General features: G+C 45.9%; 1 protein-coding gene and 1 long non-coding RNA gene across 5 annotated transcripts in view; one reads left to right on the top strand and one right to left on the bottom strand.

The window, feature by feature from the left end:
- Positions 1–9,424, top strand: part of AKAP12 (A-kinase anchoring protein 12) — a 105,639-nt gene extending 96,215 nt beyond the window's left edge. For all 4 annotated transcript variants that reach the window (XM_067011024.1, XM_067011023.1, XM_059083430.2 and 1 more), the window contains 2 exons: positions 483–5,478; positions 6,681–9,424. In XM_067011024.1, coding sequence (XP_066867125.1) covers positions 483–5,470 — 4,988 coding nt within the window. In that variant the 3' untranslated portion in view covers positions 5,471–5,478; positions 6,681–9,424. The remainder of the gene's footprint in view (positions 1–482; positions 5,479–6,680) is intronic.
- LOC136792385 (uncharacterized) lies at positions 5,649–12,121 on the bottom strand. The gene is made up of 3 exons (XR_010836093.1): positions 12,057–12,121; positions 11,652–11,724; positions 5,649–6,032 (listed from the first exon to the last, which is right to left on the bottom strand). It is a non-coding gene; the product is annotated as an uncharacterized lncRNA (long non-coding RNA).
- Between the last annotated feature and the right edge of the window lie 3,832 nt (positions 12,122–15,953).

The raw sequence follows: 15,953 nt of genomic DNA on the forward strand, positions 1-15,953 counted from the left end.
TGTTCCTTGTACTTTCCCTGACCTAGCCCAGAATTTCCCCAAGGAGCTCTGGTCGCCTTGGGGGACTTGTTGAAGAGGCCAGGTAGGTATCACATAGAATGCCCCTCCTTTAGATTTGTCTAGGTACTTATTTAGCTTAGTTTCTCTAACCCTATATTTCCTATAAAGTGGAAGTTATCTTTAAAGCTTGATGGATTCTAGACCCTAGGTGTGATGTGTGATTCCATTTTGCATACGCCGTCTGGTTGACCTACCCTTAGTGACGTTGCGGCCGCTTACCTATAACTAATTTTTTGCCGAATCTATTGAGATTTACAGATACTGGTAAGACCGTTACCCGATCTTGGAACTGCCTGATGTTAAAGAAAGTATTCATTGGCCGTGTTTTTTAAATATTTAATTTTCTTGAATTGTAATCATTTTCAACCTTTTTCTTCCCCACTCCCTCTCTCTCTCTCTCTCTTTTTTTTTTCTGTTAATAGCTGGACAGAGAGAATCTGAAGATGTGAGTGAAAGAGACTCAGACAAAGACATGGCTGCAAACTCAGCAGCGGTTCAAGACATCACGAAAGAGGGGCAGGAGGAAATTCCTGAGATGATGGAACAGACCCCTGCCTCAGAAAGCAGTGTAGACGAGCTGACACAACCCGCTGAGCCCCAGGCTAACGACGTAGGATTTAAGAAGGTGTTTAAGTTTGTTGGCTTCAAATTCACTGTGAAAAAGGATAAGACAGAGAAGTCTGACGCTGTGCAGCTCCTCACCGTGAAAAAAGATGAAGGCCTAGGGCCAGGAGGGTCCGACGGGACTGGTGACCACCGGGAGCCCAGCCGGGAGACGGGGGACACGACACCCAAAGACGCTGAGCTCAAACAGTCCACAGAGAAACCCGAAGAGACGCCCAGACACGAGCAGAGCCACCCAGAAATCTCCCTTCAGGTGGAGTCCGGTCCACCAGCCGAGGAAGGCAAAGATGAAGGAGAAGAAAAACAAGAGAAAGAACCCGCCAAATCTCCAGACTCTCCGACTAGCCCAGTGGCCAGTGAAACCGCATCGCCCTTCAAAAAATTCTTCACTCAAGGTTGGGCCGGCTGGCGAAAAAGGACCAGTTTCAGGAAGCCTCGGGAGGACGAGCTGGAGGCTTCAGAGAAGAAAAAGGAACAAGAGCCAGAAAAGGCAGACGCAGAAGAAAACGAGAAGACGGAAGATCTGTCCGAGCAGCCACCCTCACAGGAGGCCCGCGAGAGTGCCCAGGATGCCAGGCTGTCGGCTGAGTATGAAAAAGTGGAGCTGCCCGCCGAAGACCAAGTGCAAGCACCTCCCGAAGAGAAACCCGCCCCGTTAGCAACAGAAGTATTCGATGAAAAAGTAGAGATTGTCGCGGAGGTCCACGTCAGCACTGTAGAGAAGGACACGGCGGAGCAGAAAGCCGAGGTGGAAGAAGCAGTAGAGCCCTCGCCACCTGAGCAATTGCTTGAAACGGACGCCGACCTTCAGGACGCCGAGCGCCCGGAAGCGGAAGCGCTGCTGAAGATGGAGGAAGAGGCGGGCGCCCCCAGCGGGGACCACGCCCAGCCGGCCGAGGGCGCAGACGCGAAAGCGCCTCCCACACCCCCTGAGGGCGTCGCCGGGGAGGTGGAAATGCCGTCCTCGCAGGAGAGAACTAAGGTGCAGGGAAGCCCTTTAAAGAAACTGTTCACGAGCAGCGGCTTAAAAAAGCTCTCTGGAAAGAAACAGAAAGGGAAAAGGGGAGGAGATGAGGAGTCCGGGGAGCAGCATCCAGCCTCAGCAGATTCTCCCGACATTCCAGACGAGCCCAAGGGCGAGAGCTCGGCCTCGTCCCCCTCCCCCGAAGAGCCCGAGGAGATCACGTGCCTGGAGAAAGGCGTGGCCGAGGCCCCCCAGGACGGGGAGACGGAGGAAGGGACCACTTCCGACGGAGAGAAGAAGAGGGAAGGTGTTACCCCCTGGGCATCTTTCAAAAAGATGGTGACGCCCAAGAAACGCGTGAGAAGGCTCTCTGAAAGTGACAAGGAGGACGAAGTGGACAAGGTCAAGAGCTCCACCCTGTCCTCCACGGAGAGTGCCGCCTCTGAAATGCAGGAAGAGGGGAAAGGAAATGGAGAAGAGCAGAAGCTGGAAGAGCCAAAGCGCAAGGTTGACACCTCTGTGTCCTGGGAAGCTCTGATTTGTGTGGGGTCATCCAAGAAAAGAGCAAGAAAAGCATCCTCTTCCGACGACGAAGGGGGTCCAAAAGCCCTGGGAGGAGACAGCCCCAAACCAGAGGAAGCAGGGAGAGACAGGGAGCCGGGCCCAGACGCGCTCCCTGCCGGCTCCCAAGACCACGACCAACCCCCAGGAAGTTCCTCACCCGAGCAGGCCGGCAGCCCTTCCGAAGGGGAGGGGGTCTCCACCTGGGAGTCATTTAAAAGATTAGTCACCTCGAGAAAAAAATCGAAGTCAAAACTGGAAGAGAAAAGCGAAGACTTGGTAGCTGGGTCCAGCCTAGAATATTCAGCCTCAGATGCTGAGCTGGGGAAAGAAGAGTCTTGGGTTTCAATCAGGAAGTTTATTCCTGGGCGAAGGAAGAAAAGGCTGGATGGGAAACAAGAACAAGCAGCGATGGAAGATACGGGGCCAACGGAGGTCAACGAGGACGATTCGGACGTCCCAGCCGTGGTGCCTCTGTCCGAGTACGATGCGGTGGAAAGGGAGAAAACAGAAGCACAGCAGGCTCCGAAGAGCGGGGAGGGCCCCGAGCAGAAGGTGGCTGTCGACGTGTCGGAGGAGCTCAGTAAGAGTCTGGTTCACACCGTGACTGTGGCTGTCATGGACGGGACAAGGGCCGTGACCAGCATCGAAGAAAGGGCACCTTCCTGGATCTCTGCTTCGGTGACAGGACCTCTTGAACAAGCAGAAGACGAAGACAAGCCACCATCTGAGGAGGTGTTTGAAGAAGAAGTCATTGCAGAGGAAACCCCCGTCGATACCAAAACACTGCCAGAGAGCCAGGAGGCCTCTGATGACACAGTCGCCAGCAAGGTGGAATTGACCCCTGAGGCTCTGACGGCCGCAGAAACCACAGAGGCATTCTGTGCTGAAGAAGCCACAGAAGCCTCTGGTGCCGAAGAGACTACCGACATGGTTTCGGCTGTTTCCCAGTTAACTGACTTTCCAGACACCACCGAGGAAGCAACACCGGTTCAGGAGGTGGAGGGCAGCGTGCCCGACATGGAAGACCAGGCGAAGAGGACCCAAGAGGTGTTGCAGGCCGTTGCAGAAAAAGTTAAAGAGGAATCACAGCTGCCTGATGCCAGAGGGCTAGATGACACCATCCAGACAACCCAGAAAGGACGAGCAAAAATACTGGAGCAGGTGGAAGAAGCAGAAGAGGATTCTCACGCACTCGATCAGAAGGAAGCAATGGATGGAGCATCCAGAGTACATGTACAAGAAACGAAAACTGAGACTTTGACACAGGGGGCGGTGATTGTACAGGCCACCCCAGAAAGCTTGGAAAAAGTTCCCCCAGGCACAGAGAGTGCAGAGGCCAGGGAGCTTACAAGCACTTGTCCAGCTGAAACCGTGGCTGCGGTAAAACCAGAGACTGTCTCAGAACAGGCTGTTGGTCCTGACTCAGCTGAAACCCTCACAGACAGTGAGACCAATGGAAGCACCCCAGTAGCAGATATTGAAGCTACAAATGTAAGCCAGCCGACCAGGATCATGGAAATCGATGAAGATGGTGAGGTTCCATCCGGTACCCAATACCAGGTCACAGAAGGTGAGGCACTTCCTGAACTGAAAGAGATGCCTCCAGAACCTTCCAATTTTCAATCCCAGGAAGAAAAGCATTCAGAAATGGAAGAGGTTCTAGAACATACAGATAAAGAGGTAACAGTGGAAACTGTACCCATCCTTTCAAAAACTGAGATGATTCAAGAGGCTGGCCGATGTGCTGATGAGGAAGCCAAAGAGGAGCCATCTGTCGAAGGACTTGTGGTGTCTGCTGACACAGAAATAACCGAGAAAAAGGTAACTGAAGTTGCCCTTGAGGATGAAGTTACGAAAAAAGCTGAATTTCAGAAGAATGATGATCTCGAACTCCAGAGACCTGCTACGTCTCTTCCAACCCCAGTGGAGCGAGACAGGGTAGTTCAAGTGGAAAGGGACAAAACGGAATTAGAGCCAACTCAAGTAAATGAAGAGAAACTTGAGTGCAAACCAGCTGTTACCACCTGTGAAGAGCTCAGTAAACAACTGGTTCAGGCAGTGAATGTCACCGTCATAGACGGGGAAAAGGAAGTCATCAGTTTTGAAGGAAGTTCTCTGCCCGTTCACAAGGAAGAGGCATGCACAGAAATTCAAGTTCAAAGCTCTGAGGCATCATTAGCTCTAACAGCTGCAGCAGTGGGGGAGAAGGTCTTAGGAGAAGCTATCCAGATTTTAGAAACAGCGGAAACTTTGGAATCTGCAGAGGCACGTTTAGTACCGGAAGAAAAGTCCTCAGAAAAAGATGAAGGCTCTCCTGCTCAGCGGGGAGAAGATGCGGTGCCCACAGGGACTGAGTCTCAGGCCAAATCAGTACCGGTGATAGTATCTGTCACGCCTGAAACAGGCATCAGTGCTGACCTGGAAGGAGATAAAAGCGCATCACAGAAATGGGAGTCAGATGGAGACGGTGAGCAGGTTGGTTGTCAGGAAGGCAGCGTAAGCAAAACAAGAGAGGAAGATTTAAAGGCTGAAAATGAGATTTTGAAACTTGAGACAGAGAGCTGCAAGCTTGTACAAAACGTAATTCAGACAGTTGTTGAGCAGTTGGCGAGTACAGAAGAAACGGCCGCTGCTTTCCAGACCCAGGCTCAACTGACGGAAGCCGACAGCCAGGAAGCTGGGCAGAAAATCGAGAAAGAAGAAGGCAAACTTCAGCCCTGCACATTGGATGAAACACAAACCATTGAAGCCAAAGAGGAGTCCCCACTAAGTGCCGGGGAACACACACATCCAGATGTTTCCAAAGATGTGAATGAAGCTTTAGAGAAGATGGCGGCCACCAAGGTAGAAAGTTCCCGGGTAGATGACCAGCATCTTGAAGAGGTAGCTTTCGCATCCAAAGAAAAGAGAGAAGCCCCTGAAACAAAGTCTGTGTCAGAAGACGACGTTGGTGCTGGGTTTGGAGAAAGAACAGAGAAGTCACCGTTTGAATCCCGAGAAGATGAAAAAGGTGATGCTGCTGATGACCCCGGGAACCAAACCTCAGCCCCGGAAGGTGCTGAGGCATCAGGAGGCTCAACCAAAGAGTCTCCAGATACAATTGGACCCAAACTGAAAGAGACGGGAGATGGCCAGGAAGTAGAATTTCAGGAAGAAAAAGTGCAGAGCGAGTCAGAAAAAGAGAGCAAAACACAAACGCAGGAGGAGACACAGGACCAAGAGGGAGAACCGGCAAAACCCGAACCCACAGAATCCTAAAACATCACGTAAGTAACTTCCTTTTCTTTGAAAGTAATTTTGCCCTCTTTTCTGTCATCTGATGGCAGATTTGTTATGAGGGAAGCAGGAATTCAAATAATTAGGATTTTATGCAGAACCTACATCTGGGGAAATAACCATCAACCAGACTAGGAGATCCAGGTTAGTTTCCCTTTTTAAAAATTTATTTATTTATTTACTTATTTAAGTTTTGGCTGCATTGGGTCTTCGTTGCTGTGCGTGGGATTTCCCTAGTTGCGGCGAACGGGACTGTTCGTTGCGGCGCGTGGGCTTCTCACTGCAGTGGCTTCTCTTGTTGCGGAGCACAGGCTCTAGGCGTGCGGGCTTCAGTAGTTGTGGCACGCAGGATCCAGAGCACAGGCTCGGTAGTTGTGGTGCATGGGCTTAGTTGCTCCGCAGCATGTGGGATCTTCCCGGACCAGGGCTCGAACCCGTGTCTCCTGCACTGGCAGGCAGATTCTTAACCACTGCGCCGCCGGGGAAGCCCCCACGGTTAGTTTCCTTTTTCTCATTGACGTGCTGCTTCAGTCTTACTGGTGTCCTGAAAGTAATGACTTCGTTTTACCCCCAGTGTGACTGTGTGTGTGTTTGGCTCAAAGACATAAGAAATATGTTGTGCTCACGCATTTTTTTTTTTTAATAACTAGAAGTCCAAAGTAGGTTTATAAGGTAGTGCTTGAAATTTAGTTTATAGCTCTCTGGGAAAAAATTGGATTTCTTTTTTTTTTTTTTTTGTGGTTTTTGTGGTATGCGGGCCTCTCACTGTTGTGGCCTCTCCCGTTGCGGGGCACAGGCTCCGGATGCGCAGGCTCAGCGGCCATGGCTCACGGGCCCAGCCGCTCCGCGGCACGTGGGATCTTCCCAGACCAGGGCACGAACCCGTATCCCCTGCATCGTCAGGCGGATTCTCAACCACTGCGTCACCAGGGAAGCCCTGGATTTCTTCCAGTAGTATTAAGAAGCATTTTAAGAAATTTCCAGTGCATGTGAGAGCCTGCCTACTGGTGTTCAGGTAGCAACGGATGCTGTATTATGGACCTTCACCATCTTTCTTTCCTACAGAGTTAAACTGTGGTTTTCACTAGGGTTCCCATTGGCTGCAACTCACTTTCACAACTCTCCTGTTGTTGAATAAATGAGAGAGGCGGAGGAGATGTTATTTACTTTTGATTCTGGCTTCCTTCTACAGTTACAGTTGTGTATTTGCAAGACCAGAATGTGAAGACGAGTGGAAGAAGAAAACGAATGCTGCTGACGAGACCAATCTTACGGAACTTTGGGAACGGAAGAACAGACACCAACTGCTCTCATTTCTAGAGAACCCCTGACAATCCTGAGGCTTCATCGGGAGCTGTAACCAGATAACATTTCTTCCTTTCAAGACCCACCTGATATTTTCCCTTGGTTACCATATAATGTTTCTGATTCAAGATCCTTAATTCTTAGCCCAGAACTGGAGTTGGCAATACCTAGTTCTGCTTCTCAAACTGGAGTATCATTCTCTGTGTATTTATATGTATGTTTTAAGTAATCCTCCTTCGGTATCTATTGTATATTTTTTTTCTTAATGTCTAAGGAAATTACAGTATAGTGCATTCCTTCTGTATCACACAATATACGACGGGGCATGCAGCCACGGTGAAGTTTCAGGAAGCTGTCTGCCTCAGTTACAACCTTTGAAAGCAGAGCTTCCTAGAAATAACATTCCTGATCAGAAGCTGCACTTGGTGTTTTAAAATTCACTAAGGATTAGGTCCTTTCAGAGTGTTTAGTATCACTCTGAAATTGGTCACTTTCCTATTACACACAGTGCACTAAAAATAAAAAGTGTTTTTTGGAGGGAAACATACAGAATGTTCCATTGTTCCTGGGAAATTTTTCTTTCTATCCCCCAGTGGAGGTTGGAAGGAAGTTTTTTTCAGTAGCAGATTAATTTGAAGTCTTCTCTGCTAATTTTTACACGGTTGTTACGGACAGATGAGTGTGCTTAATTCTGAGGCAAAGTAGTGAAATGTTTTTCATGTTATCAAGAAAAAAATCGACTGGTTTTGAGTCTACTTTCTATGCTGGACCACATTCACACACAGCACGAAATAAGTCAGGTTCTTTACAGATGGTATTTTGATAGATGCTGGGTTGTGTCTGTGCCCTATTTGTGCCCACTCTTTTAAGAACAATGTAGCATTATCATTTGGATAAATTGTGATTTGACAACTGATTTCAATAAAACATTTGCTTCACTTAGATTCGTTGGATTTATTAGATAATAGGAAGCCTGGGACATATGTTTACTTCATTCTAAAAGCAGAGAAGTTAGAAGTTTCTAATGTAGTCACTACACGGTATCACCACTTTACACCAGTTTGAGTTGGGGATCAGAGGACATCAAAGGCAGAGAGGGATCCGCTGAAATAAACCAGGAGCTTTTTAGATTGAGGGTACTGAAACAATGCTACCACCTGGTGGTGCCTTCCTGAAAAAGTCCGTTTTCTTTGTTAATATCTGTTAATGACAAATGTCTCTAGAAAGACATTTTAAGAAGGCTTAGTAGTAAAAATGCCTTACCTAACAGGTGATCTTGGAAAAAATTTTTAAAGTGTCAAAATGATTTCTGATTCACTCTAATACCTAAAGGATTCGGTCAGACAAATGCCACACAAAGAACAGTCCCCCATCCACCAGAAAGTCCCACTTTTTCATGGGTAGCACTGGCCTGGTGTGCACACTTCTTAAATTGTACTCAGACTCAGTACTCCAGTTTGAGAACTTAAATTTCAACTGCCAGTTACATTATTTTGAAGTATAACATTCTAGCAAAACTAGAATAGTCTTTTAGCAGAAAGACAGTTTGCTGTCAAAACTGGAAAATAGTTTCTCATAAACCAACAAACCTGACTACGATAAAAAATTGGCCCTATTAGAAAGACCCCCGCATGGTAACAGCATATGGTCTTGTAGTTGGAAAACATTTAGTATCTTTTGGGGAGTTTTTCCACACATATAATTGCTACTTGTGCTAAATTACTTAACTTAAAAATCCCCAAATTGAAAAAACACCCTCTGATCTAAAGATATTTCTTTTGCCAACTTGATACTTAAAAAAAATCCAAATGCTGGTGTTAATGTTTGAAGATCAACTGATGTTTGGAGATGGTAGCAGTTTTTAAGGAGTTCATTATACTTCTAAATATCAACTAACTTCCTTTCTACGGCAGGAAGACACTTCGTGGTATTTTGAACAGATTAAAGATTGGTGTAGTTTGTGGTAATCATTTTGGGGGCGTTTAAATTCCATCCTGCCACTTCATCGCATTCGTATTTGGTCTTAATACACGTGGCCGGGTCATTCTGGCCATCACAATTGGTTTTCCGGTGGTGGTTGCTTCATGACTGTGCTCTTGGTGTGCCCTGGATTACTTCCGTACAAGCTCTGGACCTATGTCCATTAAGTATCATTGTTTTATTCACAGGAGGAATGCTATTAACAGTAGCATGAAATACAATTCTGTATTATAACTCTAAAGCTGCTGTTAATTTGTGAAGTACATAATAATCAAATGCAAACTGCAGAAGTTGGAGCAAGTGCCTAAACTTTGCTATTTTTGGCATTACTATGGAGCCATGTTCAATAGAAAGCAATGCAAGACTTGTAAACTCTTGCCATTTCTTGTAATCGAAGAATATAAAATGTTCCCCCTCAGGTTCTTTTGCTAATGGTACACCCGAGTTGCCTCTCTCTGTCACAAAGATACTTTTTTCCGGTATTTTCCTTTGATGTTTGGAACTACAGGTAGTGAAGGACTGGAAATTTTAGCTTTTCAGTGTAAGCTTGAAGCTTAGCAGTTTCCTTTTTAATCCGAGACAGTATTTGATTCCTCGTTCTGTTTGGGGGGCAAATTTTCATTTATCTAAATAAAATGCAACCTAATTAAATGCCATGGGTTTTCTTTCTATAATTTCACCATAATTCAATTTTGATTGCTCTTAACTTATGAGATTCATCACACATTTCACTTTTACTTTACTACTTAATCATCCTTTGAGACACTGTCCATAAAGCTTCGTGGGAGTTTTGTGCAAGTGCACAGAAGTCTCTGTCAGTGATTCTTCACCTTTTTGGATCAGGGCCCCTTTAATTAGATGCTCATTAAACCTCTGGCTCACCTCCAACTCCCTAAAATGAACACAGTTTCATGTAGTTTTTGGATAGCCACACTCTGAAATCCCAACCGGTAACCAGAACCAGAGTTAGAAACCCCTCATCCAACTGCAAGAAAGGAAATGGACACAGTCCAAGGATTCCCAGGAAGTAAGAAGTTGCCTGAACGTGACCAATGTCACATGACTTCATTTCTAATGTGATTCTGGAGATGAATCTGCTGGATAGCCTGGCACAATTTTTGTGCAAATGCAAGTTTTCTCCTCACCACCAAATTCCTTACCATCTCTTACAATTAGGAAAATGACCTGGCTCTCCTTTTATAAATAAGAAAGTTGAGATATAGATCACCAGCCCTTATGTGATAGCACAGGTTTTAGCTAAGGTGACCAGGACTTGGGGGTGGCATGGTGGTGAAGATAAAGATAAGACTTTTTTTTTTTTTTTTAGTGCTGTCACAGCTTGGAAATCAACCTCTTTTTTTTTTTTAACCCCTTTTTTGATATTTAAATATAACAGGCCATCTGTACAGTATCTTACACTTAGGACTGAGGTAATCTCATGACTTCGCATATTCTCCCATTTCTTGTTGACATGAAAAATTTTAACACAAGAGAAGTATTACATGTAACTTAAGAGAAGCTTCCTTATAGATAGTACTCATTTTTGGAGACCAGAGGTAGAGTAACATTTCATAAATGATGAAATTAGGACTCAAGGTGGTGTTTTCCCACAACAGGATATTGAGCGCTAAGTCCTAGCTCTAACTCACCCCCGTGCGTTTTCTTGTTTGTTCTAATAATCCCAAATAACTTGGTATAATTGTGAGCACAGAGACAATCCTTTAAATTAGGCCAATTTAAAATCCACATTGCGCTTGATCCTACTTAACCACTGGCAGCCTCAGGAGCTCACCTAATTCCTGGAAAAGCACGTGGGGTTGCCTCTAGGGCTTGAGGCCTGGACACAGTTAGGGTTCTTTGTAAAGGCCTTATGGAAAGGGTACTATAGTGTTGGCCAGTGGGCCATTTTAAGGAGTGGGATTTATCCTGAGATATCATTACTTTAGCAGAGAAATGCTGCTGTCCTTCTGCCGTTGCCAAGGCGGTGTTAGTGGCTGTGATTCTGCCCCACTGCCCTGTAGAGTTTTTGCTTATTGCAATGGCTACGGTATCACTGAATTTTAATGAGTTGGGACCAAACGCTTGTGATGCTGCAAGGTCCAGGACAGGCCTTCTGAAAAAGAGAGTTTCTACCTAAAATGCCAAGCATTCTAGAGAACTGCTTCTAGAGAATTAAAGACCAGAGGTTGGGAGGAGACTAGCTAACATGTTACTATAATAACCTAGCAAGAGCTGAAAATGGCCTATATTAAAGTAGTGACACTTTGGCTGGAGGGGTGTGAGGGGGTCAACAGATGTTAGGAGGTGGCCTCAGGGCAGGATACCTGATTATTTGTCATATAAACAGCTTGGCCTGAAGAATGAAGTTTCTGGGGAATTGCCTGGTGGTCCAGTGGTTAGGACTTGGCACTTGCACTGCAGGGGCCTGGGTTCAATCCCTGGTCGGGGAACTAAGATCCTGCAAGCCACGAGGTGCAGCCAAAAAAACCACCCCCCCCCAACACACACGCCGTTGCCCCCCAAGCAATAAAATGACAAACTTTAAAAAAAAAAAAAAAAAAGAAGTTTCTGCGTTGACAACCTGGATATGGAGCCATGTACCTACATGGGTAGAGGTAGGTGATGGTATTCGTTTGGGTAATGTTCAATTTGAGAGGCCTGTGAGATCCCCAAGGGAAAATGCAGGACCAGTAGCTGGCTATATGGGTCTTATAGACAGAAAAGGGTTCAGACAGAGACATCAATGGCTCTCCTGTCCTCTCTACGTCCTTGGAGACACAGAGGGGGAGGTAACATACACAGATCCTTACGACATCTCCTAAAAGCTCATGCACCAACTTTGGTGACTAAGAAAGGTGAGGCTGTTGCATTCCCTTACCCTGTCACAGCCGTTTCCTCATTTCAGAATGCATGACAAGGTGCTTCATAAGATTTTCCTCCTGTGAAGGTGCCTGACAAAGTAAAAAGCAAAATCCACCATAGTACATTAATATTAGTAATTAGAAGAGAAGTTTTACTAAAACCACCCATTAGAAGCAACCTGATGACTGTTGTGTCCTTGGGTATTTTGGAAGATTCAGAATAATGACACTGATCTTTCTAAAAATATCATACACATCTTTTTCAGACATGCTCTCTTTGTGTGTCATCTGCGTTTCTTATCTTTCCTCCTCTCCTTGTTGCCTTTTCAGCTTTTGTGGCCTGCTGCCACATCTCCCCAGGGAGACTGGGGTGGGGGGCATGGGACATGGGGTGGGGGACTCTGGCTGGGAGGGGGCCAAACCTGCAGTCTCTTCCCAGTCACTCCCGGAACTCCCTAGACCATGCGTCCTCCCGGTGCCCAGTTCTCTCTGGCTGGCTTACCTTGTGACCTTTGCTTCTGGGCATCTTAATCTAAATGGAAAGACAAAAGGACTCTTTAGTCTTTTTTCTTTTGCTAATTAAAAAAAAATTATAGAAATAAATTTAAATGACTAACGGCAAGGAAGGGTTTCCTAGGCAGAGTGACGATAGCAGAAAGAGCCCTGGATTGGGAGACCTGGCCTCTGTAAGTACCACCATTTTGTTTCCTCATCCAGATCCTTGCCTCTCTTAGAGTAAGGAGCATTGTCTAGGTGACCTCCTCAAAAACTAGTTAGGGTATTTGGTTACTATGGCTATGATCTTTTCTGTGCTCAGAGATTACAAAGGCATTTAGAATGAGAACAGGGAGGTTTAAAATAATTCTAGGGCCTCTCAAACATGCATTTTTGAGGGCTCACGCACCAATCTGTATGTTGCACACATCTCATTAAGAAGCACTTTGCTTCAAAGAGAGAAGCATGCTAGAAATGGCACAGATCCCTTTCTGGCCCTTTATTAGCTCCCCTGGTTACTTGCTTACTTATTTATTTTGGCTGCGCCGGGTCTTAGTTGCAGCATGCAGGATCTTTAGTTGTGGAGCGCAGACTTCTTAGTTGCGGCATGCATGCGGGATCTAGTTCCTTGACCAGGGATCGAACCTGGACCCCCTGCATTGGGAGCGTGGAGTCTTACCCACTGGACCACCAGGGAAGTCCCTCCCCTGGTTATTTCAATTCTGAGAAGAAAGTAGAACCAAGAAAAGGCAGTAATACTACAATACAAACTGTACAGCGATGCTGTTCTCAAAATGTTGCTTCTGGGGCTTCCCTGGTGGCGCAGTGGTTGAGAGTCCGCCTGCCGATGCAGGGGACGCGGGTTCGTGCCCCGGTCCGGGAGGATCCCACGTGCCGCGGAGCGGCTGGGCCCGTGAGCCATGGCTTCCGGGCCTGCGCGTCCGGAGCTTGTGCTCCGCAGCGGGAGAGGCCACAACAGTGAGAGGCCCGCGTACAGAAAAAAAAAAAAAAAAAAAAAAAAGTTGCTTTTGGCATCATCATCTCCATCATCATCTTTTGGGAACCTGTTTAAAGTGCAAATTCTTCAGCCCCACCCTGGACCGACTGAATCAGATACTCTGCAGTCTGTTTTATCGAGCCCTCCAGAAGATTCTGACGTGCTGAAGTTTTAGGACTACTGTAGTAAAGGCAATAAAACAGATTTAAGTTAATCGCTTCAATAGCAGAATGAATAGGTTAACAGGTGAAAAAGGTTTCCCCTTTCAGATTCCCGCTCCTCTCCTGACAACCCTTCCCCCCAGTTGCTTCTAGCCCACAGATATATTTGCACATGGGGGAATATAGCATCTGAGCCACATGGGAGTCTGAATCCTGTCTGGGTGACCTCAGAAAAGTTCGTTAACTTCTCTGGGCCTCAATTTCCTCAACTGTAAACATGGGACACATGTCTGACAGTATTGTTGGGAGGAGCACACAGACACCCTGTAAAGGATCTTGCTTCCCCATCAGTTTGGTGCTTTGTGACCAGCTAGAGGGGTGGGATAGGGAGGGTGGGAGGGAGGGAGACGCAAGAGGGAAGAGATATGGGAACATATGTATATGTATAACTGATTCACTTTGTTGTAAAGCAGAAACTAACACACCATTGTAAAGCAATTATACTCCAATAAAGATGTTAAAAAAAAAAAAAAAAAAAGGATCTTGCTTCCCCAGGTTCAGCCCTTCAGTTTGTGATGCCTTCTTCACAAGGATCGATCTTCACTACAAGCAGGGAATTTAGGCAGGGTAGGTTGTTTTTTTTTTTTTTTTTTTTTTTTTTTTTTTTTGCGATACGCGGGCCTCTCACTGTTGTGGCCTCTCCCGTTGCGGAGCACAGGCTCCGGACGCACAGGCTCAGCGGCCATGGCTCACGGGCCCAGCCACTCCGCGGCATGTGGGATCCTCCCGGACCGGGGCACGAACCCGTGTCCCCTGCATCGGCAGGCGGATTCTCAACCACTGCGCCACCAGGGAAGCCCAATAACTATTCTTTATGTTAAAAAATATTTTGGGAATTCTCTGGCCGTCCAGTGGTTAGGACTCTGCACTTATACGGCCGGGGGCTGGGGTTCGATCCCTGGTGGGGGAACTAAGATCCCGCATGCCGCACAAGGAGCCAAAAAAATTTTTTTTTGATCTGCCTGAGGAGAAGCCACAATATCATTTCATCCTGATCCATTTTTTTTCCACACTAAAGATTCTCAGTCTAATTTTTATTTATTTATTTTTAATTTTTTTTAAAAAATATTTCTTTTATTTTTGGCTGCGTTGCATCTTTGGTTGCTGTGCGCCGGCTTTATCTAGTTGCCGCGAGCAGGGGCTACTCTTCTTGCGGTGCGTGGGCTTCTCATTGCGGTGGCTTCTCTTGTTGCGGAGCACGGGCTCTCGGCGCGGGAGCTTCAGTAGTTGTGGCACGTGGGCTCAGTGGTTGTGGCTCGTGGGCTCTAGAGTGCAGCCTCAAGTTGTGGCGCACGGGCTTAGTTACTCCGCGGCATGTGGGATCTTCCCAGACCAGGGATCGAACCCACGTCGCCTGCATTGGCAGGATTCTTAACCACTGCGCCACCAGGAAAGCCCCTAGTTTTTATTTTATTTAGAGAGCCATTCACAGTTTAGTGATAGTCTTCCAGTTGTGTTTTAGGAGCTAGTTCTAGAAAAAGGAGTTTCACTGATCGTATCTTAAGATAATTAATTTTTTATTCCCTTAAAGATTTCCAAGCCTAAATCTTGCTTACCCGCAAGTGATGTATAGCAATAATTTGTTCTAGACCAAAATGGAGGACTAAACCAAAGCAAAAATTGTCATAAAAATGCAGTCAACCCGAAGAGCAAGTTAAATTTCATTACAATAAACTGTACTCCCTGTACACATAATTTTGTCTTAGAATTCACTCCTAGTGAATTAGTACGAGAGGGCACCCCCTCCCCCATCTCAATTCCTAGCCAAATTTCAGGAGGTACCATGCACATACCATCCTCTGCAATCATCCTTCTAAGTGCCTATATCTTTTTAAACAAAGCAATTTACGATTTTACCTGAAACACATGACTGAGGTCTGACATTTTGAACTTGAAATGTTCATTTTGGATGTCTCAGCTCTTCCCCTCTCTTGCAAGGTGAAGTTACAAAAAAGAATGGTGGCTAGTTCTTATGACTTCAACAAGGTTTGGGGTCCACTCTACTCTCCATTCTTCTATCATTATCCAAGCTACCTTGTTTATTTTTCAGCTTTATTGAATAATTGATAAATATATTTTAATGGAATGCTTTCTTCCCATTAAAGCCATATTTCCTATAGTAAAATAAAATCCTACAGTTCTTTATGAATCTATCATTTAGCAACATCTGTTGAATGAGTCATTTATTGTTTTCCCTAAGAAAGGAAAAGTAATAGAACCAGTGGGGTTAATAAGGGCTAAAGCATGGAGAATGACAGCTCAAATTAATTCTAAAGCTTAGGTGTTCAGATTGCTCTTAATGAAACAGGAGGAAAGGGGACAGGGCACAACCTTTAAAAGAATGACATAGCCATAGGACATGACAAAAACTGGTTAGAAGAAATTAGGTCCAAGATGGCAAAAGATTTGACTTCCAGAGGACCTTGTACCTCATTATACACTCATTGTAATACATTAGCATATGCTAAATGACACACCCACCAACACCATGACAGTTCTGAGGCCAACCATAAGAGGCCAAAAAGTGGGCGATGGCCCAATTCATGGAAATCTCCACCCCTTCTCCCAAATAATTGGAATAATCCTCCCACTCATTAGCCTATAAA

Source organism: Kogia breviceps, chromosome 13, assembly GCF_026419965.1.
Source record: "Kogia breviceps isolate mKogBre1 chromosome 13, mKogBre1 haplotype 1, whole genome shotgun sequence".
NCBI classification, from domain to species: Eukaryota; Metazoa; Chordata; class Mammalia; order Artiodactyla; family Physeteridae; genus Kogia; species Kogia breviceps.